Below are 27,703 nucleotides of genomic sequence, written 5' to 3' on the forward strand. Positions count from 1 at the left end.
ACAGATTGAAAAGTATCACCCAACTGTATGCTGCCTACAAAAACTTCACTTCGAATACAGGAATATAGGCTGGGTTGAAAGTAAAATAATAAAGAAAGTTATATCAATAAACATTAATCTAAAGAAAGTAGGAGTAGTTCTATTAATAATCGATAACATAAGCTTTGGTGCAAAGAAAATTACCAGCAGGACAGGACAGGCCATCACATAATGATGAAAGGGCTAATTTACCAACACATGGCAAGCCTAAATGTACATGCACCAAACAACAGAACTACAAAATACATGAAACAAAAAGTGACAGAATCAGAAGAAAGAGACAGGCACACAATTATAAAGACTTCAATACCTCACTCTCAACTGATATAAAAAAAACTAGGCCATCAATCCTACTCCAAACGCAACAGCAGAATCTACCTTTAAGAATCCACAGACCATATACCAAGATAGAACATATCCCACGCCACAAAAACAAACCTCAGTAGACCTAAAAGAACTGAAATCTTACAGAATATATTCTCTTATCACAATGGAGTCAAACTAGAAATCAGTCACATATTTAAAAAAAAAAAATCTCGACTTGGAAACTCTTCTAAATAACTTATGGGTCTTCACACCCACTAGGATGGCTATCATCAAAAAGGCAGGTAATCACTAATGTTCATGAGGATGTGGAAAAATAGGGGTCCTTCCACATGGCTGCTTGGAATGTAAACTGTACAGCCACACTGGAAAACAGTCTGGCCATGCCTCAGAAAGATAAACACAGACTTATTGGGCCTAGAAATGTCATTCTTGGGTATATATACAAAAGAAATGAAAATCTGTCCACATAGAAACTTGCACAGAAATGTCAGAGCAGTATTATTGATAACAGCCAAAAGGTAAAAACAACCCAAATGCCCATCAACTGATAAGTGGATAAACAAAATATGGCAAAAAATGGAGTATTTGGTCACAAAATGGTGCAACCTATTGATACATGCTACAACATAGATAAACCTCAAAAACATTGTGCTAAGTGAAAGAAACCTGTCCCTACAGATCCTGCCAACATCAAAAAGATGGTATGGAAATACTATGAACAACTTTACACACACATTTGACATCTTCAGTGAAATGGACTGATTCCTCAAAAACACAAATAGCCATAATTTACCCAACATGAAGGAGATAATTTAAACAGCCACATAACAAGCAAAAACAAACAAATAAAACAACAACAACAACAAAAAACAAACAAAATAAGCTGAATTTGTAATTTAAAATTCCTAAAAAAATAAAAAAGAAATCTTTAGTCCTAGATGGTTTTAGTAGTGAATTCTACAAAATAATACCAATTCTACATAATCTCTTCCAAAAAACAGAAGCAGTGGGAATATTCCCCAGTTGATTTCATGAAGCTAGTATTACCCTGATATCAAAATCAAACAAACAATACAAAAATAAACCAACAGGCTGATATCCTTTATGAATACTGTGATATAATAATTTATAAGAAGAAATACACATTTGTTCTTCCAACGCTTTTCCTGGCACAGAGCCCCTAAAACCTGTGGGAGCTGACACTACCTCCTGGTAGATGGTGTCAGAAATCCTTAGCAAAATATTAGCAAAAAATTCAGCATATATGAAAAGATTTATACATTGTGACAAAGTTTTATCTTGGGGAATACAAATGGGGCTCCATATTAAAAAACCAATCAGTGTAACCCATCATATCAAGAGACTGAAGAGGAGAAAATATGGGATTGATGCAGAAAGAGTGTTTAGCAAAAATTCAATATCCGTCCATCATACAGACTCTCTGCAAATTACTAATAGAAGGAACTTTCTGAACTTGATAAAGATCATCTATAAAATCCTGATTCAAAATGCCAAGTCATAACTACCATCAAAAAAAAAGTGCCTGCTCACTTTTAAAACCCCATGTTGGTACTCAGGACACATAATGTTGGAGAAATTACTGAATAGCCTGTAAATCATTAAGTGGAAGTCATGTGTATTACAGAAAAATCATTGCAAAGAAAATATTCATCCTTCCTAAAACCTGAGAAATGACTTATATGATCACTTATTCTTCCATTGATTGACCCACATGTATTTCCAAACACCCACCATTATCAAGTGTACAAGGCACTAGAGACACAGCAAGAAAATGGCTTCATTTCCATGGAGTTTGTACCATCCGCATGAAAAAAAAATGTCGAAGAAGTCATTACAAATGTCATGCTTGTTATGGAAAGGAAAATGTAAGTCATAGTGGAAGCACAGTAAGTCTCTACTCTGATAGGTCTCACTGGAGAGGAGTTCCTTAAGGAACTGAGGGGTAGGAACGGTCATAGCCAAGAGGTGTGGGAGGGGCTTCCAAGCAGAGGGAACAATGTGTGCAAAGTTCACTAAGGTAGGCACCAAAGTGTGGCTTCTAGGAGGCACTGCAAGAAACCCAAGAGAGGGGGAGGGTACCATGACCCAGGCTTTGTCCTCCAAAATTTGGAGTTACCTCAAAGTATTGGGAAGTAGGACCACCCAACACAGGCAACGATATGATGAAAAAGGAATGCTCCTCATCCAAGACATGAACAACATGTTTTGAGAGGACAGCAAGTGGTTCATGTGGCTCTCTGTCCTCAGTCATACCATGCTGATGCCTTTAGCAGACTACTTACTGCACTAGAGCTCCCACATCTACTTGAGGGTCTGTTGCACCTACTAGAACACTTTCCTAGGGTGGTGGCAAGGTTTACTCAATTCTGCAGTCCCACTGTCCCAGAGTTTGTAGCGGAGGGGACGAACATGGCAAGAGAGAGAGAAGTTCTGTACCTTCCCTTTGATCTGGCTATTCTCCTTTAAGGGCTTTTCTCCATGCCCGTGGATAGGCACACCGGGAAAATGCGACCCACCCCGCCCCCGTGGGTGCTGTTGCTGGGGTTCAAGCATCTGAAAGCAAAGATCATGGGCCTCACCTCTTATCACACAGCCTTGGCTCACATTCTTAGCTCCAACTTTCCTATCATCTTCTATAATCTGCAGTTTTGTGATTTTATTTACCACTAAATGCCCAGCCAACTGGTCTGTATCTGATTACCCTAAAGGCTTATGCTTTCATCACTTATGGTGACTTCTACTACCTCTGCCTCAATTTCGTTTATGTTGTAAGAGCTATGCTGTTCCTTTTTAAAATCTTTACTTCCACCAAACACAAAAGAACAACTGCTGTATGATTCCACTTACATGAAGTACCTAGAGATGAATTCGTAGAGCCAGAAAGAAGAACAGAGGTTTCCAGGGGCTGGGAGGAGCAGGCGTTACTGTCTTTTGGGCAGAGTTTCTGTTTGGGAAGATGGAGAAGTTCTGGAGAAAGACGGGTGATGACCACCTAGCACTATGAATGTACTTAAGGCCACAGAATTGTACTTCTTAGGGTGGATATGGTAAATTTTATGTTATGTATCTTTTCCCACAATAGAAGACAATCTTCACTTTTGTTTCTCACTTTCCTACTTGTTCTTATAAAATGATTATGGTACAGCAAAAGGAAATATTGATATAATTACATAAACACTGCTAAGCAAACAAGTATGAAAAGATGTGGCTCAAACTGATCTCTGCTGATAGGTGCTGCCACCATGCACGTATTCCTAAATAACTAACTGATCAACCGACCCAGAGCCTCTGAACGGGGTCTTTGACAGGCAGCTCTCAGAGTGGGGATGTGAAACGTGTATCTGGGATTTTCACCGTGTTGGCCACAGGCATTTTCACTTCCAAACATTTCCACTGCTAAGTAATTGACCATAAGGCAATTCTGCTCTGAAACAGAAGAACCTGTTGGCGCTTTGGTTTCATTACTCCACTGACAAAGTTCCCATTTTTACATTACTGATCTCTTGGCTAGAGCTTATCATGTTCTATACAGTGATGAGTGGTCATGGCGGTCTTCAATAGTGGAGGATAACTAGTATGTATCGACTCAATAGAAAAATACGGTGATAAAACCTCCTGGAAGTGTGAAATAACACAGTATAAACCTGGATTGCATACTATACTAGAAAACAATACATCAGTTACAATGGTAACAAAGCTCTGTTAAAAATGCATTACAGCATTAATATGTCTTACACATCTCCCACAGAACTCTGGAACGTCTCTTGAATGGACATGTAACAATATATCAGGAATAAATAAGAGTGTAGAAGCCTTTTATAGTACAATACAAATGCTCAGTGACAAATGTGCATCCTAGTATTTGGAAAACTGACACCTCTCCAAATGAAGGAAGACATTAACAATGAATTTTATCATTCATTTTATTCATGTTTAATTATGTCCTTTAAAACATCCCTATTTTATTTTTTACGGCTTTCGCTTTTATGGCAAATACCCTTACGGCACTTTAATTAATTTTTTCACGTATCATTATGTTTTCTTTAATGAACGTTCCTGTTATTTTTCATGATTTTCTCTTTTATGGCAAAACTGCCTTAAGGCCAATTAGACAGGTGGCAAAATGCTTGTGGCAAACATATTTATGGTGAAATGATCAAGAATGTGCAAAGCATGGGCTGTCCAAAAAGAAAAAGAAAAAAAAAATCAGAATTTTCTGCAATGCAAAGTGTCAAATAACAAATTTCTAAAAAAAAATGCCTATAGAAAAATATCAAAGAACAGACACGGCTGAATGAGGTCTAACATGCCGACTTGATGCCGACATGATTTTCCAATCTGCCACAGGACGTGTGTTGATTATGCCAACACTCCTATGGGTTTATTCTAAATGGTGCTCAGTGAACAACAGCACAATAACCTGACTTGTTTTTATCTTTTTTTAAAGATTTTTATTTATTTGACACAGAGAAAGAGATCACAAGTAGACAGAGAGGCAGGCAGAGAGAGGGGGGAAGCAGGCTCCCCGCTGAGCAGAGATCCCGATGTGGGGCTCGATCCCAGGACCCTGAAATCATGACCTGAGCCAAAGGTAGAGGCTTAACCCACTAAGCCACCCAGGCACCCCATTTTATTATCTTTAAAACTGCTAAAATCACTTATTTTATTCGCAGACACATTTTTAAAGGAAAGCGCCTCTTGTATGGGACCTGGTCATCTACTGAGTCCCTGAGACCAGATTGTCTTATTGAGAATGACAAGACATGCTTTAGCGAAGGGAAGCAACACTTCCATTGTTTAACAACTGTTGGGATAACATCTGATTTCTCGGCAGAGTTTACCTTTCGTAGATAATGAAGTTACTGTGTGACTTCGCTAAAGGTCAGAGGCAGCGTGAGAGGGGCGTGCGCGAGGCCTGACCTCCCTCCCAGCGCTGCTTCCCGTGCCCATGCTTCTTATTCAAGGTGTAAAACGGGAATGTCTCTTCTGTGGGGATTCCAGAATGGCCTCCCTGCTTTTATCAATGGCAAGAGGATGTCCCCACTATTATTTATTTCTCTTTTTTGTAACATAAGCCCATTCTGAGGACGGTATTCACTTGGACTGTTATTAACTCCACAAACTCCCAACTGATCCTGAGTGCCTACGTCAGCCCCCTGAAATGTCAGCAGGTGTGAATACTGGAAGCAAAATGTCACGTAACGTGAAAAAGTGCAGACCGGAGGTTCAAACTGGCAGGCTGTGGGCAGTCGTGGCCTACATGCCTACCTTGTTTTGCTTATTTGCTTATTTGGTATTTTTTTGAATATTGAATAACTTTTGGAGATTGAGAGTCTGCACACATAAAATCCTCTGTTTAGTTTATTCGGAAAAAATGAGCAGACTGGGCCTGCTGTCCCCCAATTTGTGCAAGGCGGCAGCTGGCTGGAGCTGGGCAGGGGTTTCATCTAAGGCAAGTGCTAGCTCCCCAGTCCACAGGCCGGATTCCCCCACCCCGGGCATCCTCCTCCACCCACCTCCCGGGCACGCATGCGCACTATGAGGCCACACTGTCTGCCGCCTGTCTAGACTGCAAATCCAAAAGCCAACCTTCAGAGGCTCCTAAACTGCAACGGAGATGAGGGCGGGACACCTTTCACCGTCTTTCTCTTCAGTGTTCATTTTAGACTCCTGAATTCTGAACTGGAGCTATGAGAATACAACTTAGTACTGAGATTTCATGCTTACGGAACTGGCTTTCCATCTCTTAAGCAAGTGCGTAGGGCTCAGCTCCTCAGGGGTACCTCACTGTTTTGGGGCCCCACAGCAGGTTTCTGTCAATGGGTGAGCTTTCTGACAGGCTCTAAGCAGCACGCTGAGAGTTGGTGACATTTGCTTCTGCAAGCTGAGAGAACTTCTGGGGTGCACTGTGGGTCTTGGACTTTCCTTTCCAATGAAGACAGCTGAATCCTATCTGACCCCAAGCCAGGACTGGGCCTCGGACTGGATTCATGCCCACCCTTGCCTCACTACAAAATGCATTAAGCCCTTTCTTCACGCTCAGACTCATTATTGGCATTCCTGGGCCCTTGCCAAGATAAGATCCATTTTCAGTATTATAGCTTCCTTTCTACAAGTTGGGCCAAAAGACTTAGCCTATCACCACAAGGCTGGAAAAGTTATTTTTGCTGAAGTAGACGAGGCAAACATCCACAAACAGAAATTTCATAGTTTTTAACTAGCAACTTTGTGATGGCTCTTAACTGACTTAAGTGTGTGTGTGAGGCGCCTGGGACACTCAGTTGGGTTAGTCTCTGCCTTCAGCTCAGGTCATGATCTCAGGGTCCTGCATAGGGTTCTCAGCAGGGAGCCTGCTTCCTCCTCTCTCTCTGCCTGCTTCTATGCCTACTTGTGATCTCTGTCAAATAAATAAATAAATCTTTAAAAAAATAGTGTGTGTATGTGTGCGTGTATATGGGGGCCTGTGTCACACACGTAGACACACCCACAAGAGTCACCATAAGTCCTTCTGGCTTGCCCTCTTCGTGGAAGACTCTATATTCAACGCTGACTGAGAATTTCAAGTCCCACATAAGACCTACACACTGGGGCCAAAGACAGATGCAACTGGAGGTGGGGCTCTCAGGACTCTGCTGTGGAAACAAGGGAAGACTATTCTCTCTCTGGATTTCAATGGAAGTTGCAAACTGAAAGAATGCAAGCTATCCCTTCAAATGATAATGTTTTGGTTCCACAGGAAGAGGGGTTTGAGGGGCACTATGCCCAGGGCGGGAAGGGGTGGCCGGGAAAGATGCTCCTGGCCCCAGACCCCTCCACTCTCAGGAGCTGGGAGGGTGAGCAAAAAGGTCCAGAGTCTCTCCAAGCTTCACTGCCCCAGTGCATTTGGGGCAGGCCAGTGACTAAAGAAGTTCTCCTGGCTGGGAAGGAGGCTGAGCCACAGTGGCAAGCACACGACACAGGCCATAAAATAGAAAACCTCCACAGAGGCAGCTCCCTGGCTTCCGCCTTAACAGCCAGTCTACCGTCCGCCAGCTTATTTCTATAAAAGCGATTCGGGTGACGTGACCATCGCAGGCCCCAACAACCTGGTGGTGACTTCTGGGACCAAAAAAAAAAAAAAAAAAAAGAGCTTATGGATTTTTCCAGCAATTTTAAGACACTGTCATGCTAGAGCTTAGCTTATTAGCATCTCTGCAAAGTAGACCTACCACAATTACTTTGCCTAATGATCTTGTAAAAAGCGGATCCCTTCTTCCTTTCCAAGATTAAGGAAGAAATTGAGCTTGGAGAGTGAGGAAAGCCGGTGAAGAAAAGAACAAATAATAAACACTGTGCTTTCCTATAAATAATGTTTCTCACTTCTTCTTTAGAGTTTTTCATGGTTTTCTATTTTCTATCAGCGAGCGTACCACTAACGGGCTTTCAGAGGATCAAAACCACTTGTGTACTTCATCTTCTTGGTCTTCTGGCTGGAGAAGACCCTCTTGGATTATTTCCTTGCAAAGCGTCATGTCTTTCTGAAGCTACAGGTGGGATGGGCCGGGGAGGAATTCCAAAGATGGTCAGTTCTTGCCATCAGCAGGCTCGGATCATGTCCTAGGAGTTTTACAAACTTCATTTCCACAAGCACCTTGCTGCCAAGGTGAGGAGACATGCCGCAGCGCCCACACAGCCCAGAAAGGAAGCGGTCTGGGGGCGCCCTCACGGCCCACCAAGGCCGCAACCCTGGACCAGGAAATAATGATAACCCTGGAGGGTGCCCCAAGTATTTTCACATATTTTATATCTGGGTGTGAAGTAGGGGCCTCCCTGTGCCAAGTCAAGTAACCCGCAGGTGCCAGGGGAATTTCTAATGTAGCCAGGTGGGAAACAAGATCCACGCTGTTAAAATGATGAGCGCGGCCCTTGGACACGCAGAGAATTCTTCTTTAGAAAAGTCTTCGACTCGGGTTTCTGGCGAAGTACACAGAGAGTCATCACAGGACTCGTTCTGAATCTGTCAAGACTGTGGGTTGAGATGCTGCGGCTCTGAAGCAGACTCCCCGGGCCTCAGATTCCAAACAATCTTTAACTTCACCAAGCTTCACCAGCCCCTGCGGCTCTCGGCCCACACTTGTCCCTTTTTTTTTTTTTTCCCCCATTTTAGCAACCCCCTTTGATGAAAGCCGTTGGTGGAGGAAGGGTTAGAGTGAAAGAGATCGTTCTGAGGGTAAAGACTTCCCTGGGTGTAGACATGCTTTAGGGGGCATGACAGAATCCCAGGGAGTCGTTAGGCTCTGTGGACTGTTTCTGCAGATCAGGAAGACGACAGGGAGGCGACACCAGGATCCAGGACTCTGGTCTACTGTAACTGAGAGTCAAAAGTTTCCATGCAGGTCAACAGTCAAAAGCAACTTTTTTTTTTCTATTGCCCCAGGCCAGATGTTAAATCCCCAGCTTTGTCATTCTTTCAGCCCCTGTGTGAGTAAATGATTTATGCCAACTTGGGTTTTGTTGTTTGCCCACCAATCATTAAGTTGTACACGCTTATCCAGGGAGCCTACCCCACCCACGCAACCACCTTGCGTTGGAGTTTTATGTTCTGTTTGGTTTTTTATTCTTGGGAGAGCCTGCCTTCCAAGCAAATTTACCACTTGCTTAAAATAAAGAGATCAAAGTATAGTAGAGGAACCCACAATCACCAGTAATTGCTACCTAATTTCATTTTTCAATTAAGTGGTTGCTAACACTTAGCTGCCATCCACAGTTATTTACACAGACGGGGTCTGCGTGCACCCGGGTGGCTAGAGCTAAATTAAGAAACTACCCTATTTGGTAAATTATACTATTTTCTAAACTTACCAGAATCATCCTATTTTCCTTCATTGTGCCTCCTCTCCAGCGGACTACCAACTCGGTGGTCTCTGCCCCTCCATGAGTCTTTCCATTCACTTATTGTTGCAAAGACCAAAGGGATTCCAATTCTGAAGATGTCGATATCTGAAGAATTCTATGGTCCTACCATTGTTGTATTCATTACATTTTATTAAAATAATAATCAATGCTACTAACATATTTAGTGGAAAAATGAAAGACTGGAGTCCTGCCAATTACATGTTTGTTCAGAGATTCAGGAATAGCAGTAATTTCCCTGGTTTCAGTGTCCTCAAAACACAAAATTGAGGGGCGCCTGAGCGGCGCAGTCAGTTAGGCGTTCAACTTTTGGTCTTGGCTCAGGTCGTGATCTCAGCATCACGAGATCGAGTCGTGCACTGGGCTCTGTGCTCAGCGCACAGTCTGCTTCAGATTCTCTCTCCCCCTGCCCCTCTGCTGATGCTCTCTCTTTCCCTCTCTCTCTCAAATAAAAATAGAATCTTCTCAAAAATTAAAAAAAAAAAAAAACAGAATTGAGACATCAAGACCAAATGAAAAGAAAGACAAAAATAAAAATCATGGCATAAAGAGTAAAGCCATTAAATACATAAATTAGCTACCTTATCAACCAAATCGCTTTAGCAAAACCATTAGCACTCACAGCTGAACTAGGAATGTAAGTGTGCGAATGAATGATGACTATCAGCAGTAAGGCAAAACCAAAGGAAGGCTCTTGACAGCATCAAAAGAGACTTTAAATATGAAAGAGCTGAAATATATAGAATACAAAAGAGTACTGAGAATGTAGACATCATTAGTTTAAAGTGCATGCTTCCTCAGCTCCACAGATGTCAGACAAAAACAAAAGACCCAAGGCCCCCATCCCCAAAGCCTTGACTTGAGAAGAAGGGACAGGGAGCACACCCAGGTGACTAATGAATAAATAAATACATGTCAGATAATGATCAAGGTGCTGGCAGAAGGCTGCACAGCAGGACCCAGAGAGACTGGGGCAGGAGCTATTTCACTCAGGCACATGTACATTTCCTAGTTCCCTTAAAGATGGGAGCTCCTTGAGCCAGAGGCAGCATTTTCATATCCTTCCAAACCAGTCAGCAGAGCACGCACAAGGAATGATGCCATTCTCCTAAGAAGACCGGTTGTCATGGATGGTGTACGCTTACCAATCGTGAAGACCACACATTTCAATTGGATGGAAAGGAGGGGCCACAATTCCCCATTCCTGTTTCTCCATACCGTTCAGGTCTTTTGTTTGAGAAAATGGACAGTCGGCCAGTGTGTGATTCTGCCTTAGAATACTGCTGATAGGAGGGCCAGGTGACCATTTTTAAATAGTAACAATTACTTCGGGCAGCGCTTTTCTGCCTCGATTCCTAAAGACACGGTTTGTAAAAAAAGTACAAAGGGACTTGAAAAAGATCCGCTGAAACGCACATTTCCACCCCGGCCTGTGTGTGAACTGACCCGGAGGACACCGAGTATACCCAGTAGCTCAGAGAGGGTTAGGGGGAGGGGCAAGAAGAGAGCTCGCTCCTACAGAGAAGGTCTCACTGGAACGAGCCTTCTGTGCGGGGTCCTCTCTTCAGCCTCCTGCCTATTACACCTGGCTGTTCCCCCTTTAGTTTCCAACACAGGAACCTGGGACCAAAGGGTGTGCACTGACTTTCTTTTCCATTGAAAATTAACTTAGAAAAGCAGATAGATGTTTGTTGTTTTTTAACTTATGCAATAATGAGAAATGAAATGTGCGTGATTAAGAGGGAACCCCAGACATAACACCAAAGACAGGAGACAGGACCATCCAGGTGATCAAACAACCTGCTACAGGTTAATAACTGGACAGAACAGACCTTCTTGGTACAATGCCATTATGCTTTGGAGGAGAAAGCAATGGCTAGCCACATATCTAAAGTCTGAGGGTGGCAAATTTTCTACCTGCATTAACTCTACCCTCACAACAACCTAATAAGGAAGCCACTATTGTTACCTTATTTTACAGATGAAATAATTGAGGTTATAGAGGCTTACTAACTCACCCAAACTCCACACCTAACAAGTGGTAGAGCTGGATAGCTCAGATTTTAGATGACAGAGCTGAGGTTATCACTCAAAGTACATGCAAGGATAGTATAGGCATTATAAATAGAGTGGCCAGATAAAGGATGATATAAATGAGGGTATGTGAGAGTGAAGGACACACTCTTAATACCGGTGCTTGGTTGACACAGATCATGGCTATCATGGACAACCTTAACTGCCATATGATTAAGCTGAGGTGAAAGCAAACATGTCTCTAAATGTTATTTAGTTATTTGTTTTCTCTGTACTTACTTACTCAGTACATGCTACATGCCACGCACCATTCTGGACAGTGAGTCAGAGAAAAATCCCTTCCTCATGGAGCTTCTGTCCCAATGACTGTCATTCATGTGTACGTATATGTCTGCCGGATGCACGTGCACATGTGTGTGTGCAAGACAACACGTGTGCATATGCATGCAACACAAAACAGATTTAATACCTTCTCCCCTGTCAACCTGTGGAAGTTGAACTTTGGCCTATTAAAATTTACATGGTAGCCCCTGTTATGGGTTGAACACTTCACCCATGAATCTTAACAGGTTAAATCTACATTTCAAAACCACTAGAATTCTATACTCCCTAAGCTGTGCATTGTGGCAAAAGGGCGAGATGGAGATTCAGAAATCCTAGACTGGACTTGCAGCTCTGGTACCAGGCATGAGTCCCACCACCTTTCCCTCCATCCTACCAGTTCACCGAGTTGTGGTGAGCTTGATCTAATGTTAACTGTGGAGTCAAATGTGCTTGCCTATATTATTTCAGTCGGTCCACACCATGATCCTATGAAGTAAGCAGGATGTAATTATCATTGATTTCATGGTGAAAATCTGACAGTGAAGATCAAGGTTAAGAGTGTCTAAGATAAGGCACCTTAAGGTGCTCTGGAGACCACAGACAGATATTAACATCCTTCTCCAGGACAAAACACAGTGGAGCAATGGGGTACACTGGCCATTAAGAGCCACCTCTACCCCTTAAGAGCTGTGATACCCTGGACGAGTTACCTAAATTCTCTCAACCTATTTCCTCATCTATTTTTTTTTTTTAACTGGGGATTATATTGGTGCCTACCAACCTGAGTTGTTGTGAAGATTAAATAAGACAATGGGTATAAAACACTTAGCTCAAATACCTGGCATGGGATAATGCTTCAACCTCCTTAGCTATTGCTGTTTTATTCATGAAACCATGATAGAGGGATTACGTAGGCCCACCCATCTCCACCCTCCTGTGCCACAACAAAAGACTCTGCTCTGCTGCATTACAGAGATCAGATTCCCCAGCCCCAGGATCCCCTAGAAAAGAAGCTTCGAATAGGGAGCAGCAGAATCGCCAGTGGAAGGGTCACAGGGATATGGCAAAAGAATTGTTCCACTGCCTCGTGACTACATGAGAGACTTTCTATGGATAACAAAACTTTTGAAGCTTCTTTAGAGCACTTTCACATAGAGAGGGTGTCCTGTGTCATCCATCTCACTTTCAGTTGAAATTTCTAAATACAGCTGTGAATTTGACTTTGAGCCTTTCTAGCCAACACTAAGTAATAACATGAAACTCACCTTTAAAATACAATTATGTCACAGCCACATAGCCTTCAAAGGAATTCCCATTCCCTCCCCTGGAATTATTGACTAGGGAAAGAAACACATACACCTTCAAACAAGGGATGAATTTTACAAATCAAGATCAGAAAGCCCTTGGATAGTGATGAACAATGTGCATGATTGTTGTAGGAAGTACATCAATTATGATTCATTACATTTAAAAGACGTAATTGCAAGAGAGTAACCTGTAATTGTGCATGCCTCATTTGGAATGACAATACGCCCATGTCTGCATGTCACTTTAATATAATAAACACATGCTTCTCTTGGCTTAAGTTTCTTTCGCTATATAAAAGTAAAATCTTTGTCATAAACTACTTCCTCCCCTACAGAGTATCTCATATTATCCCTGTGGAAATGTTAAACAGATGGGGCAGATACAGATCCCTACTTCTACTAATTAAACGTGAGAACCAAGTAGTTGAAGACTTGGTAGGGCCATACAATAAAGTTGATGATAGAACTCGAATTGTAGTAGGGTCTTCCTGCTTCAAATCTGGGGGACATCTTTCCCAAAACTTAGGTCCAACACTTCTTCAACTGATCAGTTATTTCTCTCCCACCCAACTATGAAAACATAGAAGATAAAAGCAGAATAGTCATATCTTCACATCCTACACATAGAAAAACTAGGAAAGCACTTATTATATTCACCTTACATTACTAAAGAGAGTCCATTATGATATTCTAGAAGCAGAACATATCCATGGGTTTTAAACATCATATAGCAAGCATTTGCTTAAAAAGTGCCAAGTAAAATGTCACTGAGTCATCCAACAATGCAAACATAGATAAAGTCATCTCTTACTTCAAAAATGTAAGATGAGTATCAAGCCACATTCCAAATAAAAGAAAATGTCTGGAAGGCCAGAAATAAAGAGAGGAGTCAAAGCAAGAGATGACGGTAGGATTTCAAGCCACCGTGAACCAGGGGGATTCCAGACAAGTTACCTGCCCTATGTGCTAGGACCCAGTATTTGAACACCTACATGAACACAAGAAATTTGACATAAGACCAGTAAGGGAAGCATTCATGCATAAATTTCAGAGTCTCAAAGAGCTTACATTGTGTCAAATAAATAAATACTAAAAGATGCCTAAAGCCAAGGAAAAATAGAAGCAAATACATCAACTCTTTAGGCCTTGAGCAGGAAGAAAATTTACCTACAGAGTATAAAATTCCAGGTTTATACCACATACAGGTAAAAAGTTCACGTGAATCATATAGGAAAACCAAACTAGTACTAAAAGCCACCCACTAAAACTCTGGGTCCCAGCATGAAAACTCAAAACCATTTTTGTAAGAACCATTCATAACTTAAGGGAAACAAACTACTTCCAAGTAAACATCCCCTGCTGAAGCTAGGCTCATAACAAAAAATATAATCTATATAAGGAAATAAATATCCAAAAGGGAAAGTCAGTAAATGTGACAAATGTAAGAATTAGAAACAGCTAAAAATAACAGAAAAAAAAAACTATAAAATGAATATAGTTTAAATAAACGAAAGAATAGAAGGAGAAATAAAAATTAATTAAATAGTGGAAAAGTATGTACAGAAAGGAGATCCACTTCACAAAGAGCCAAACAGCATAAATGAAAATATAATTAAAATGAAAATCCAATGAGTAGGTTAAGCACAGATTAGAAACACTCTGAGAGTAATGGGATACTAGGAAAAACATCTGATAAAATTGCTAAGAAATAGAAAAGAAAAGAGATGAAAAAAATAAAAAAGCAGTAGGAAACATAGAAGCACAAGTTCCAAGAAGCAAAAACAAAATAAATCAATACCAAGACACATTGAGGAAACAGAAGAATATTAGAAATAACCAAATGAAGAATCTTAAATACAAGTAAACAGAAAAGTCAGATTAATTCCAAAGCACAATGAGAAAAATAACTTAATTCTCCTTAGGAACAAAAGGGGTCAGAAAGTAATGAAATAATGTCTTTCAATTTTTAAGAGGTAATATTCCAACCCCTATACTCTGTTATATAATCAGTCAAGAGAGTAATCAAACTAAAGACATTGTCAAAGATCAAGAGAATTTCTCAATCAAAGGCCCTCCCTAAAGTATACACCAAAGAACATATTTCAGTAGGGGGTGCCTGGGTGGCTCAGTGGGTTAAAGCCTCTGTGGGTTAAAGCCTCTGTCTTCGGCTCAGGTCATGATCCTGGGGTCCAGGGATCGAGCCCGGTATCCGGCTCTCTGCTCAGCAGGGAGCCTGCTTCCTTCTCTCTCTCTCTCTCTCTCTCTCTCTCTCTCTCGGCCTGCCTCTCTGCCTACTTGTGATCTCTGTCTGTCAAATACATAAATAAAATATTTAAAAAAAAAAAAAAGAACATATTTCAGTAAAAAGAAAACTATCTGGGGAAAAGGGGAGACAGAAGAAGTAATAAAAAAAATTTGGCAAGCATATTTGCAAATGTAAACACTGCCTATAAAAATTAAAAACTAATTTGGAGGAAATTAAATAGAAATCAGGTCTAAAAAATTAAAATCTCATTTGGAAGAAGTTAAATATAGACCCAGTCTGAACTATAAGAAAAAAAAATTAAAATTCTGCAACAGACAGCAGTCAAAAAGCTTTAGAGTTTAAATATTATTCAAAAAGTGGATAAAACAATAATAAAATAGCAAATACTGTGTTCACCACATTCCAAAAAGTTATTTTAAGATTTTACATATATTAGCTAATTTAATTTTTACAACAGCCTATGACTTTGGTACTTTTATTTACCCATTTAACCAATAAAGCAACTGAACACAGAGAGTTTAAGTTATGCACACAATATTACACAACTACAAAATATGTAGGAACGTGTAACTGAGATGGAAGCCAAAGCAACCTGGCATGACTCCTGCTATCTGGTAATCAGATTAAAATTGAAGAGTCACCACAAAAGGAAGAGAAAGAGAATGTATAATAATATAATAAAAAATAAATGAAAAAAAATTACTAAACCAAAAACTGACAAGAAAACTATAAAGACACCAAGTAAAAGCACAGTAAATAAAGAACAAAGTAAGCCCACATATATAACTCACAATAAATGTAACTGCACTTTTGAAATTGCAGACATCTTAAAAATTTAAAGATAAAAAAATCCAGTTATAGATGGTTTGATAAAATATATAGGAAGAAAATTACCTAATTGATTTAATAGTAATGTTATAAAAAGAGATACATCTGGAAGATACAGATGTGGAAAACACAGAGAGAAAAAAAGACATATGCAAAATCTAGTTTTATTTTGAATAGTAGTAGTAATAAAAGAAAAATAGACTATGAGCCACAAGAATATTACTGAAAATAAGAAAGTTCATAACTTAATAATTAAAGGACAAATCCACTCAGAAGACATAACAATAAACTCATATGCACCTAATAACAGTATCAAAATATACAAAGCAAAAATGAACAAAATTATGAACCGTAATTGGTTTCACAATCTTAGGATTGATTTTAATGTACCATATAATCTAATACACAAAAAAGCCAAAAAACTTGGCAATTCTATTAAAGATCTGAACGGCATAATTACAAATTTAATCTAGTACGTGTGTATGTGTGTGTGTCTGTGTATGTGCACATGTGCCTGTATAAAATTCTGCACCAAATAGAGAATATATAATCTTTTTCAAGCAAGTGTGGAAAACGCAGTTTAAAAATGACCATAGAATTAGGTGATACACCACTAAATTCTGCTCATAAAACCAATATTACACTGTATGTTAACTAAAATTTAAATAAAAATAAACAAGGAGCACATATTAAACCACAGAGAACATCCCAATCAATATCAAAAATCAGTATCAGGCCTATCCAAACAAAATGTAGTAAAATATGAATAAAATAAAAAATAACCACATATCTCTATATGTTTACTAACTATAAACTACCTCTGTAAATAATTATTGGACTAGAATAATAAAAATCACAAGGTGGAGGTTGTCTGTGTGGCTCAGTGGGCTAAAGGACCAACTCTTGGTTTAGGCTCAGGTCTTGATCTCAGGTCATGAGATTAAGCCCCATATCAGGCTTCACACTGAGCTCAGAGTCCTCTTGAGAGATTCTTTCCCTCTCCCTCTTCCCCTCCTCCTGCCCCTCCCACTGCTCATATACTTTCTCTCAAAAATAAACATACAAACAACAAACAAACAAATAAAATCCTTTCTAAAAATCACAAGGAAATTTAAAAATAATGAGAACTAAACAATAGTGAAAACTTAACATATCAAAACAACTAAAGTAGGACAACTAAAGTAGGACAAAGCATAGTATTTCTAGCCTTCAAGACATATATTGCTATCCTTAAAAGATATACCCATTTGGATCACAAGAAACCATCTTTAAGAAGAGTTTCTTTTAATATTCCTATTTCAGCTCATGAGGCATTTCTTTGGTTCCATGAAGACTAAATTGGATTTTATACACATCAGTGACTTAGAGCCCCTGATGAGATACATCAGTTTTCTTTCTAGCTTTATCACTGATATTGGTGGGTTAAGTTCTCTCAGAATATAATGGTTTGTCAATTGATAACAATAATGATTTCATGCAGTTTCATAGGAAACTACAATTTCATCTGCATCTCTCCCCTGAATTCTTTAGTCTCTGTCATGCTCTTTATTGTTGCAATTTGCAATAAAGATGAATTTACATAAACTAAGAATTATCATGACTATGCATTGTACCAGTCTTAAATGTCTGTTTATCATAGCTTTGAATTTAGTGAAAACAAGGAAATAGCCGTCTTTAGGAGAAACTGATGAAGAGAAATGGCTTCTTAGGAGCTATAATAACTAAAATAATAATAATAATAAAGGAGTCATAATAACTAAAATAAACTACTGAAAGAGTTCTGTCCATTTTAATAAGACTGCTGTCATTTTAGTGTAAGGGTATGCCAATTTTAGAACAGAGTTCATAAAAATATTCATCATTGAAATTATTGAAAGTAATATTAAATATGTTTTCAACTATAAGTGTTCTTTCAGGGATTAACTACACTTGTAAGGTGGGAGTCGACATATTAGAAAACAAGTAAAATCCATGACTAACGAGCTAAGCTCTAAATTCAGGAATGGGACAAAAATAACAAAATACACACCAATAAAGTAGGAGTAACTAAATAATAAAGAGAAGGAAGTGATAAACTAGAAACCAATCAAAATCCAATTCTTTGAAAAAGTATAAAATTGATAAACTTCTGAGAATTTGGTCAAGGTAAAAAAAAAAACAAAAATAACAGTATTAGGAATAAAAAGGCAGAATAATAAGTGCAGATAAAGTAGATTATTTTAAGTAGAAAATAGTTTCCTTCCCATAAATTTAAAAACTCAGATGAAATGATGATTTCCCAGAAAAATAAAAACACAAATACTAAAGTTGACTGAAGAAGAAATAGATAAGCCAAATAGAACTATGTTCTTTAAAAGCAATTGAATCACTGATGAAAATCTATCCACATACAAATGAAATTCACTTGGTTTTACAGGTGAATTTTTATAACCCTACAAAGACCAAACACATTTATACAAAAAGTTCTTTATATGATTTTAGGGCTTCATAATATGTGAAAGAATTCTGTTTTTAAAAAAAAGTATCCCATTGATGATAATTATTGTCATGGTGGAAGTTGCTACAGAGAGTAACATTTTTGGTGAAAACTTACCTATTATTCTTTGAAAAGGTAAGAAAATATTCCTCTGTTAGAGTGATAAAATTCTAGAAGTCACCTGAAATGATCTGGTAAAGAATACCAGAAAGCTGTTGTAGTCATCTTTCACCCTTTGGTTAGCCCAAAGGGAAAAGATGGAAACTATGAGACAGAAAGGATCAAAACTCTTAGCTTAAGGACAAACACATGCCATCAGGTAGACATAGCTTCAAAAATGTTCACAAACAGGTGAAGATCATAAGCTTCACCCCCTGACCAACCAGCTGCTGCTTGAGGAGAACTGAACACAACAAAGAGAAACAGATCATGGGCAAAGGTAGATTATTCTAAGAGACCGAGATCTCAGGTGATACAGATAGATATTAACTGAAGAAATTACCTGGTTTCATACTTCAAATCAGGACAGACTGGAGCCCAGAGGAGAAACCCTCATGGACCAAACTGCTTTGCCTTTTCCTTACAATACTACAACTTATTTAATGTTAAGACAGCAGGGTAAAGGGAAGTGGAAAATTCTGCATCCTAACCCCAAGTTTAGGTATAAAGGAAATGAAAAGGGCAGTATTCATGCTGCTACCTGGAAGAGGAAAACAGGCCAGCTCAGGACTACAAGATAAGTGAGGGGACATCTGGGAAACCACTGAGGACAAAGAAGGGAGTCCTGTTGCTTTAAACAGCAGGGACCCAGTGCTCTGTCCCTTAATTTTGAAGAGAGGTAGAACACATACCCAAGTTTACCCAGTTTAGGACAAACCCCACTGATACACTTCATGGGCAAGGAAATCAGAGAAGACCCTCTTAGAACACTCCAAGAAATTTTTCTCTTTCTAATCCTTTGGCTACCTATTATTCTAAGCTGCAGAACTCCATCCCTGTGTATAGGATTTACCAAGCAAGGTGTGCATTTATAGCTGTAAAAAAGAATCAACAGTTACTCATAATATAAATATTCAAAATAAGGAACAATACAGGTTCACATGTGTAAGGATCTAAGTGAAAAACAAGAGAATGTTTCTTGCCAAAATTTTAAAAACTATTCAAGGTTGTACTAAATTCTATGTTCTTTTATTTATTTAACCTACTTTACATGTGCAATCACATTATCATCATTTCTTTTAAACCAAATAATTCAGAAATTCAGAAGTTTCCCTGATAATCAAGCAAAAACAATAAGAAGTTGAATCATTCAACACTCTGCCAGAAATTCACTTGCTCACTATTTTATTTTATTTTATTTTATTTTATTTTATTTTATTTTATTTTATTTGACACACACACAGAAAGAGAGAGAGAGACAGTGAGAGAGGGAATACAACCAAGGGGAGAGGGAGAGGGAGAGGGAGAGGGAGAGGGAGAAGCAGGCTTCCCACTAAGCAGGGAGCCCAACCCACATGGCAGCTCCATCCCAGGAACCTGGGACCATGACCTGAGCAGAAGGCAGATGCCTAATGACTGAGCCATCCAGGCGCCCTGCACTTGCTCACTTCTGACTGCAATATTTCTAAGATTATATTGTGCTGCGATCTAGCAAACGATGCTGAATTCACCATCTGGCATGATTTAAACCTCCCACGGATGTGATTTGGAGCCTCCGTTTGGGGCAACCTGTTACCTTTGTTCAGTTTAATCACTAGCAATGTGTCTCCATGTTCTCTGCGGCAGGTAAGTTCAGGTACACTTGGTTCAGGACATAAAAGTGCCCCAAATAGAAACCATGGCATTTCGCATGAGTTAACACATCTGTTATCTCATCACCTCAAGTCCCTGGCACAGCTCAGTTCATTATCCTGCCCCAAATATAAGCAATTAAATCATATAAGTCACCCCAAAGTAAGTTTTTCCAGTGCAAAAGTTAAGAATGACTAGATACTGCTGAATGGGCTGGAAAGGCAACCCTCAGTACACGGACAGTCGTCCCCAAAGCCAACATAAAGTTTAGGGTCTGGGGGAGAAGGTGGGGAGTATCTGCAGATTTCCAGGTGCCTCTAAGGACAGACAGAGCTGCCACAGGAGGACAAGGCTAGACTATATATAGGAAGAACCTAGGAAACACCACAAGGACCAGCTTTTGGGATTCTAAAACCATACCTTCCACTCTGGGAACTATATCCTTCAACCCACCCACGGCAGTCTCTACTCGGGTCTCTCTGCTCAAACCCTTCTGGTTTGGAGACATGAACACTATTTCCATTTCTCTGTCACATGCAGATATAGGAGAGAAAAAGGAGATGGTAGCCAGTGAAGCTGAGAATTGGCGGGGGGGGGGGTACCTAAAAGATTGGGAGAACAGCAAGTGCCAAGGAATGTAAATACATCTGGGTTAAAAAATAAAAAAATAGCACCCATGGGCAGATCAATACACCTATAAACTCAAACAAGCCTTTTAAGAAGATACCATACAATTAACAGAGTAAGGTCCAACAAGATGAATAGATCAAGATAGAAAAAGAACAAGTATGAGAAAGAGAATAAGAGCAGTTGGAAAAAGCTGAGCCTAAAACAGAAAGAGAGAAAGGCAGGAGGTAGCCCAGCACAGTGGAAAAGGAAACACAGTGCCAGAGCACCCCATGAGGTACTGCCATTCCTCTTCCACTCCTCCTAGTGATGACACTATTCTGCACTTACCCTATACCCAGGATTTTCTAAGAATGTTAAACATAGGCAGTCTCATTTAATCCTCCTGACAAAACAAGCCTCCAGGAGAGACACGAAGATGAGACATCAGACAGACCTGGGTGGAATTCTGGCTCCCCACCCACCAGCAAGGGAACCTCCCCACTTCTGCTTCCCTGTATAGGAAACGGGGTAATCATACCTACCCAGGATGGTTGTGAAAATTAGAGATAATGAACTTAAGAGCCTACCAGCGGCTGTTATTAGTGTAATTAATTAGATTAAAATAATCAGGAGCGAAGATCAAAACAAAGAGTTGTAATTGAATAGAAATGGCAACCAAAAAGCAGTCATGGAAACAGGGCACAAACGCACCAGGCCAGTGATGGAGGCTGGGAGAGAGAGAGTCCAGGAGCCTGCATTTGGGTCCCCACTTTGTGTGTTTGTGGGCAAATCACATCAACTCTCTGGAGCTTCAGTTTCCACCTCTACCAAGTGTGTGTGTGTGTTGGGGGGGGGTATTAATAACTGTCCTTCCCACACGGCAGGGCTGTTGAGGGGACCATGGGAGGACACAGCACCTTAGTTTATTGTTACAGGCAATGAATTTATGCAAATGCACATACTTAATTGATAGATGGGGAAATCCATTTCCTCTGTTTCCATTTCTCAGGTGGAATTAAAACATGCAACTAGCACAACCATGTCAAAGCCAGGCAATGGCGGACTGCAAAGTCTTTAAACATTATGCGCCTTTTTTGGTCATCATTAATAGAATCTAATTAATTTAATCTGACATCAGGCTTACGTACCCCAATTTCCACCATGGTACAAACCCATCTCTTTGGACTGCTTTGTGCTTTCCCCCCGATTTATGCCTCTGTTTATTCCTCTCTAGAACATTATTCCCTTTCCTCTCCAACTGACTATATCCTGGTCATCCTTGAAAATCCCATTTAAATGCTTCCGTTGCATGAGGAAGTGATTTCTGCCTCCCTACACTGCCATATTACCTTTTCAGAGTTTGTCACACTACTTAGCACTTCCCTGTACTAGGGTGCGTATGCGGCACCCCTCCCACCAATCAATAAGCTGGAGGATGACAGGCAAGGTGTCTTCAATCTGTTACGGAGACCTGCCTCACCACACAGCACAGGATTTTTCCCAGGACATATACTGAAGACATATGCAATAATGCAAACATTCTCTCGACCTAGTAACTTCTTTGAATCTTTACAACAGTAGTGGATACATTTAAAATGAAAAAAGTAGTTAAAATATAAAGTCAAAATAATGCAAAGCCCCATGATCGCAACAAAAGTTTATTGGGGGTGGGGTAGGAAATGAAGATGAGAAAATACCTTCTGAGCTTCTGCTTTCCAAATGAGAGTTAAAGAGATAGCTCCAAAAGTGGGTTAATGGTCTTTAAATATGCATCTCACTTCATTGGCCTCAGTGGCCTAAGAAAAAGCTTCCTGGAGAGTGACAGCCTCAGCCCAAAGGAGGGAGGAGACAGGGTGTTCCTGTCACAGCTGCAGGCTCTCAGTTGTCCCAGGTCCCCTCCAAGGCACTTCATTAGTCAGGTGCATGGCAGGATCTGTGTCTTGACCCAGGCGCCTCTTTCTTCTCAGAGCATCCAAGACTTTGACTGTTAAAACCTCTGCCCTAGCCTGCGCCTCTCTCCTAATGACAGACAGGACTAAACCTCAGCCCACTGCCCTCCTCCCTCAGTAAACAGGTCTCTGCTTTGGCAGAGAGCTGTACCACTTGGCGTCTGAGGCAAACGTCCCTGAGTTTGGATGGGCTCATAGTCTGGGGCTATTTCAAGGCCAATGTCCACTTCAGAATCAAAGCCTGAAAATGCTCCTCCCCGGGTCCCTTTCGACTCAGACGCCCACCCGAGCTTCCCCACCCGATCGCCCTCACCCCAGCTGGAGGGTCCAGCTCGCTCACCTATCTTAGCCAGGGAGGCCAACAGGATCCACAAGGTGATCTCGAAGGGGATCTGCACGTGGGGGTAATCCAGGGTGAACACTGGCAGTCGACTCTCCTCGAACGGCGTCGTTCCGGGAGCCACCACGCTCGCGGGGCTGGGCGGGCTGGAGCTGGCGCCCATGGCCCTCGACGCGTCCAGCAGGGTCTCAGCCAGGGTGCCCGCTGGCCCCGCCACCTGCAGGAGCAGCAGCAGCAGTAGTGGCGGCGGCGGCCGCAGGCTCCGCCCGGTGCTCCTGAGCTCCATGGGTCGACTCCCCGAGCCGCCAGCGAACCCGCGCTCGGCCCTCCGTGCGCTCAGCGCATCGCTCCCCGGGCAGCTCCGCCCGCTCGGCCGCGCACAGCGCGGAGCAGAGATCCTCTGCCCGCCGCCCGCCTCCGGCCGCGCAGCCGGGTCTCTGCAGCCGACGGCTCGGTCCCCGCTGCGAACGGCCACACCGCCGGGCCAGGCGCGCACCCCCGGCCACCCTCAGCCGCCCTCCGCCGCCGGCCGCCGACCCATGCCCGATGCGCCGCTCGCCGGCCGCAGCTGCAGGCCCTGCCCGGGGCGGCCCGGGGGCGGGGGCCGGAGCGGGGGCGGGGCGGGCGCGGCGCCCGGGCCGCGGGGCGGGAGGACGCGAGCACGGGACGGACACGCCGCGCACCTGCCCGAGCCCGCGGGCGACGCGGGGCCACGCTCCCCTCTGGCCGGCACCGCGCGCCCAGACCCCCCACCCCCGGAACCAGCCAGCTCTGGGCGGAATCGCGCTAGGTGGCCGGAGCTGTCCCCGCCCCGGAGGCAGCGTCGGGCGTCCCTCCAGCGAAGGGGCCGGCGCGACCCACGCGTCGCGGCCTTACCCACCCCCCCTTCCCGCAGGCACCTCCGAGGGGAGGCGGGTGCGCTGGCCACGCGGGGAGGTGGCGCAGGCTTGGGGTCTGGAAGGGAAGCCGGGCCCCGCGGGGGTGGGGGAGCTCTCGGCCCTGGAGCTGAGGAAGCCGGGACACACTGTGGAGCTGTGTGGAGGGTACAGAAAGTTGAGAAAAGCCTCATTTTGTTCCCCTTCTTAGGGTTATCAAGTCGCGGACTGTACGGGGCATTCTGTCTGCGCGCCGACTGCCTGTGCGGGCCTCCGTGTTCCCACGCTCCCACGGAACCCTTTCCTTTCTCCCTCCACCTTGCCCTGGGCTCACTCCCTGTCCCACCGTCGCTTCCCCCTTTCCCCCCCTGTCCCCGGTCACGAAAAAGAAAAAACAAAACAAAAAAGCACCCTCTCTCTGTTTTTCAGGCTTAGAGGTGCACATGTCCGAGAGCAACAGAAATATAATTATTTCGTGAAAAGCCAGTGATTTGCCTAGTTCAGATTGACTTGCTCCGCTAATTACAGGACGGCTTGTGGTTAGGAAAGGAAAGGGAACGCGGATCTCCTTCTGGATCTGAAAGAGCTTCCAGGGCCAACCGCTCCCCCCACACCCCACCCCCGCATTCGGGGCGCAGCCTTCTTACAAGGGAGTCTTCGACTTCCCTGGTTGCAGTCCTGTAGTCCCAGCATCTTTATCAGCAGAAACTGAAACGAACGTAAAGGCAGACGGGTTGTCACTCAAATAATTGAAACAATTTTCCCTTCGATATCTAGGAAATGAAATCCTTCTCTTTTTTCAAAAATTTTTTGAATGTCAAAACACGACTGCTACTATTAAGCACTCGCATTTCAAAATTTCAAGCAGATTTCTTTTTTCAAAGTTCTGACATAGGGAATCCATGAGATGTCAGCAGAGGACACAAGAAAGAAAGAAGAAAAAAAAAAAAAAACACTCTCCACCTGAATAGATGCGTATAAGGAAAACAGTCATCTTCAGACTTTGAAATTAATGCAGGGACGAGTTCAGAATCAAATGAGAGGATTCTAGGAGAAGACACAGAGTACCTCACTTAATATTTTATAAAGCATTAGTGTCTCAAAAGTGCAACAAAACTTAATGTACAGATGTCCTATCTTCTTAAAAAGAATCATTGAGCCAACCAAAAATCTGCATCCCTATCTAAATTCAATGGAAATCTTCATTAAGGATATGTGTTTGGGGGAAGGCTGGGTGGCTCGTTTCTTAAGGTTTGCCTTCTGATCAGGTCCTGATCCCAGTGTCCTGGAATCCAGCCCCACATGGGTCTCCTTACTCAGAGGGAAGCCTGTCTCTCCTTCTCCCACTTCCCCTGCTTGTGTTCCCTCTCTTGCTGTGTCAAAGAAATAAAATTTTTTTTAAATTAAAAAAAAAATTTGTGTTTTGTATTCCCTGAAAGGAACAGCAAATAATAACTTTGTAAAATTGTGTAGCTGTGCATGGGCAAAGACACTCTATCTGTATTTTTCATCAATGATCACAAAGCCCCAAAGAGATAAACATTCTTATACCCATTTTGTAATTGAAGAATTGTAGATGCAGAGATGTTTAAAAACAAACAAACCAGCAAACAGATGTATCCAAATTTACAAATCAAATCAGAGTCTAGAAGGAATTTAAATCAGCCTATCCATGCCAACACTGGTTTCAGCACACCCTCTGGTTGGGGACCAGTTTCCCATAAATGGCAGGTTATTTTCTCAAGCTCTTTTAAATATAACGGTGGAAGATTATTCAGGGATCGTCCCCCAAAAAGCCATAGCAAAATAAAGTTTTATTTGCAGTATGCAAGTCAGTCCAGTTCTACAAGTTTGGTGGAATAATAGTAGGGCAAGGGCACATTTGGGCAATAATTTCTAGGAGTTTGAGTACACATAATGCTTTCAAGAATGATTGTGCATCAGGGGTGCCTGGGTGGCACAGTCAGGTACCCACCTGACTCTTGGTTTCAGCTTGGGTGGTGATCTCAGGGTCAGGAAGTTGAGCCCTGTGTCAAGCTCATCGCAGAGCCAACTTTAGATTCTATTTGCCCCTCCCCATAAGTCCACTTGTGTTCCTGCTCTCTCTCTCTCTTCTTCCCCTCTCTGAAATAAATAAATCTTTAAAAAATTTTTTTTAAAAAGGAAGATTGTGTATCATAAACAAGAAGATGAATGACAAATCTACATGTCTGGGATCTTACTGCCCAGAGTAACCGTTGAAATTATAGACTCTAGTATTACTCTACTTTTATAAATCTGTGTTAATGTAGTTAAAGATTAGCAACTTTTTCTTACACTTAGAAAAGTGTTCTTTTAGATAAATGGAAGATGAAAGACATAGTTTTAAAAACAGTCTTTTCATTTTTCCCCTTAACCAGATAAGAATTAAGCTACCCCCCCCCCATGTTGAGGAGGACCTGGTTGAGCCATTTTTCAAAGGGCCCTATATCTAGGAGCTCATCCCCTGAAAGTGATAACACCACCTATACTGCTCCCCTTAAATGAGTGAAGGCAAGATCATGCCTCTATCAGGTTAATATCCTTCAGTGACTTTTCAGTGCCATTTGGAAGGATTAAAATCCTACAGTGACTTACCTGATTTGACCTCTGCCTTTCACTCTCACTATTTTACTCCCCTACCCCCACTACCAATGCTTTATGAACTCTGACCAAATCTCCAGGCTCTCTTTCACCTCGGGACCTTTGCACATTCTGTTCTTTCTCCTCTTTGCCCTTCAACTTGTTAATTCCTCCGAGGGCCTCTCTGCTCAAAGGTAACTGACTTGAGGGTCTTACCTGGCACCTGCCTTCTTATTTTATATCCTCTGATATCAGTCCATACTTTTCTGTCTTAGCATTTAATCATCCCACTTTACCTCCGTTAGACTGAAAGTTCGGTGAAAGTAAAGATGATCAATTTGATTCACTTGTTTACCCTTAGTTCCTAGCACAGCACCTAGAATAGAATAAATGCCACTTAGTAAGTATTGTATAGATGACAGCTCGTCTGCCTTAGGGATATGAGCCACAGGCCTTTCAGGTGGGTGAATCAGTGGCAGGACAGACATGAACAGTTCCACCTGAAATACTTCCCTCCAACGATCCCTGGTTCATATTTTAGGATCTCACATCTCCTTTTTCTCTTTCCACCCAAATACTTTGAAAATCCAATCACATGACAGGATTTCTAAGTATACACATTATAATTACCTGATTTGAGACTGACCTTCACATCATAGCACAGATGTGCTTACAAGGATCTCATGAACCCTATCCGAGAAACTGGTAATCGTTTTCTCTACTGGCTGATCTGAAGCGGTCTCTTGGGATATCGGAATATCAGTGTATGTAATGGAATAACCCCTTCATCATGCAGTCATCAAGCTGCACAATACCTCTGGCATCGTTAACACTCACAAAGGACTTGGGAATTAAGCTTAAGAGAAAGTGCACGGAAAAAAAAAAAGGAGGGGGAAGTGCACCTTAAAAAATAAAAATGGGAGCTCTGCTGGGAAGGTCAAGATCATGGCTAAGTGCAAGGCTGTTCTTCAATCTCTGCCTCTTGCCCTGGAAAGCTCTGGAGGATCTGGGATTAACTTGGTGG

The 27,703-nt window shown here is 41.8% G+C and overlaps 1 protein-coding gene across 1 annotated transcript in view; it reads right to left on the minus strand.

The window, feature by feature from the left end:
• SLC9A2 (solute carrier family 9 member A2) overlaps window positions 1–23,754 on the minus strand; it is a 97,228-nt gene extending 73,474 nt beyond the window's left edge. The window contains exon 1 of the mRNA XM_004764383.3: window positions 23,204–23,754. Coding sequence (XP_004764440.1) covers window positions 23,204–23,489 — 286 coding nt within the window. The 5' untranslated portion in view covers window positions 23,490–23,754. The remainder of the gene's footprint in view (window positions 1–23,203) is intronic.
• Between the last annotated feature and the right edge of the window lie 3,949 nt (window positions 23,755–27,703).

The sequence above is a fragment of the Mustela putorius genome, unplaced genomic scaffold (genome assembly GCF_011764305.1).
Source record: "Mustela putorius furo isolate JIRA1106 unplaced genomic scaffold, ASM1176430v1.1 tig00000224_pilon_pilon_pilon, whole genome shotgun sequence".
Classification (NCBI taxonomy): domain Eukaryota; kingdom Metazoa; phylum Chordata; class Mammalia; order Carnivora; family Mustelidae; genus Mustela; species Mustela putorius.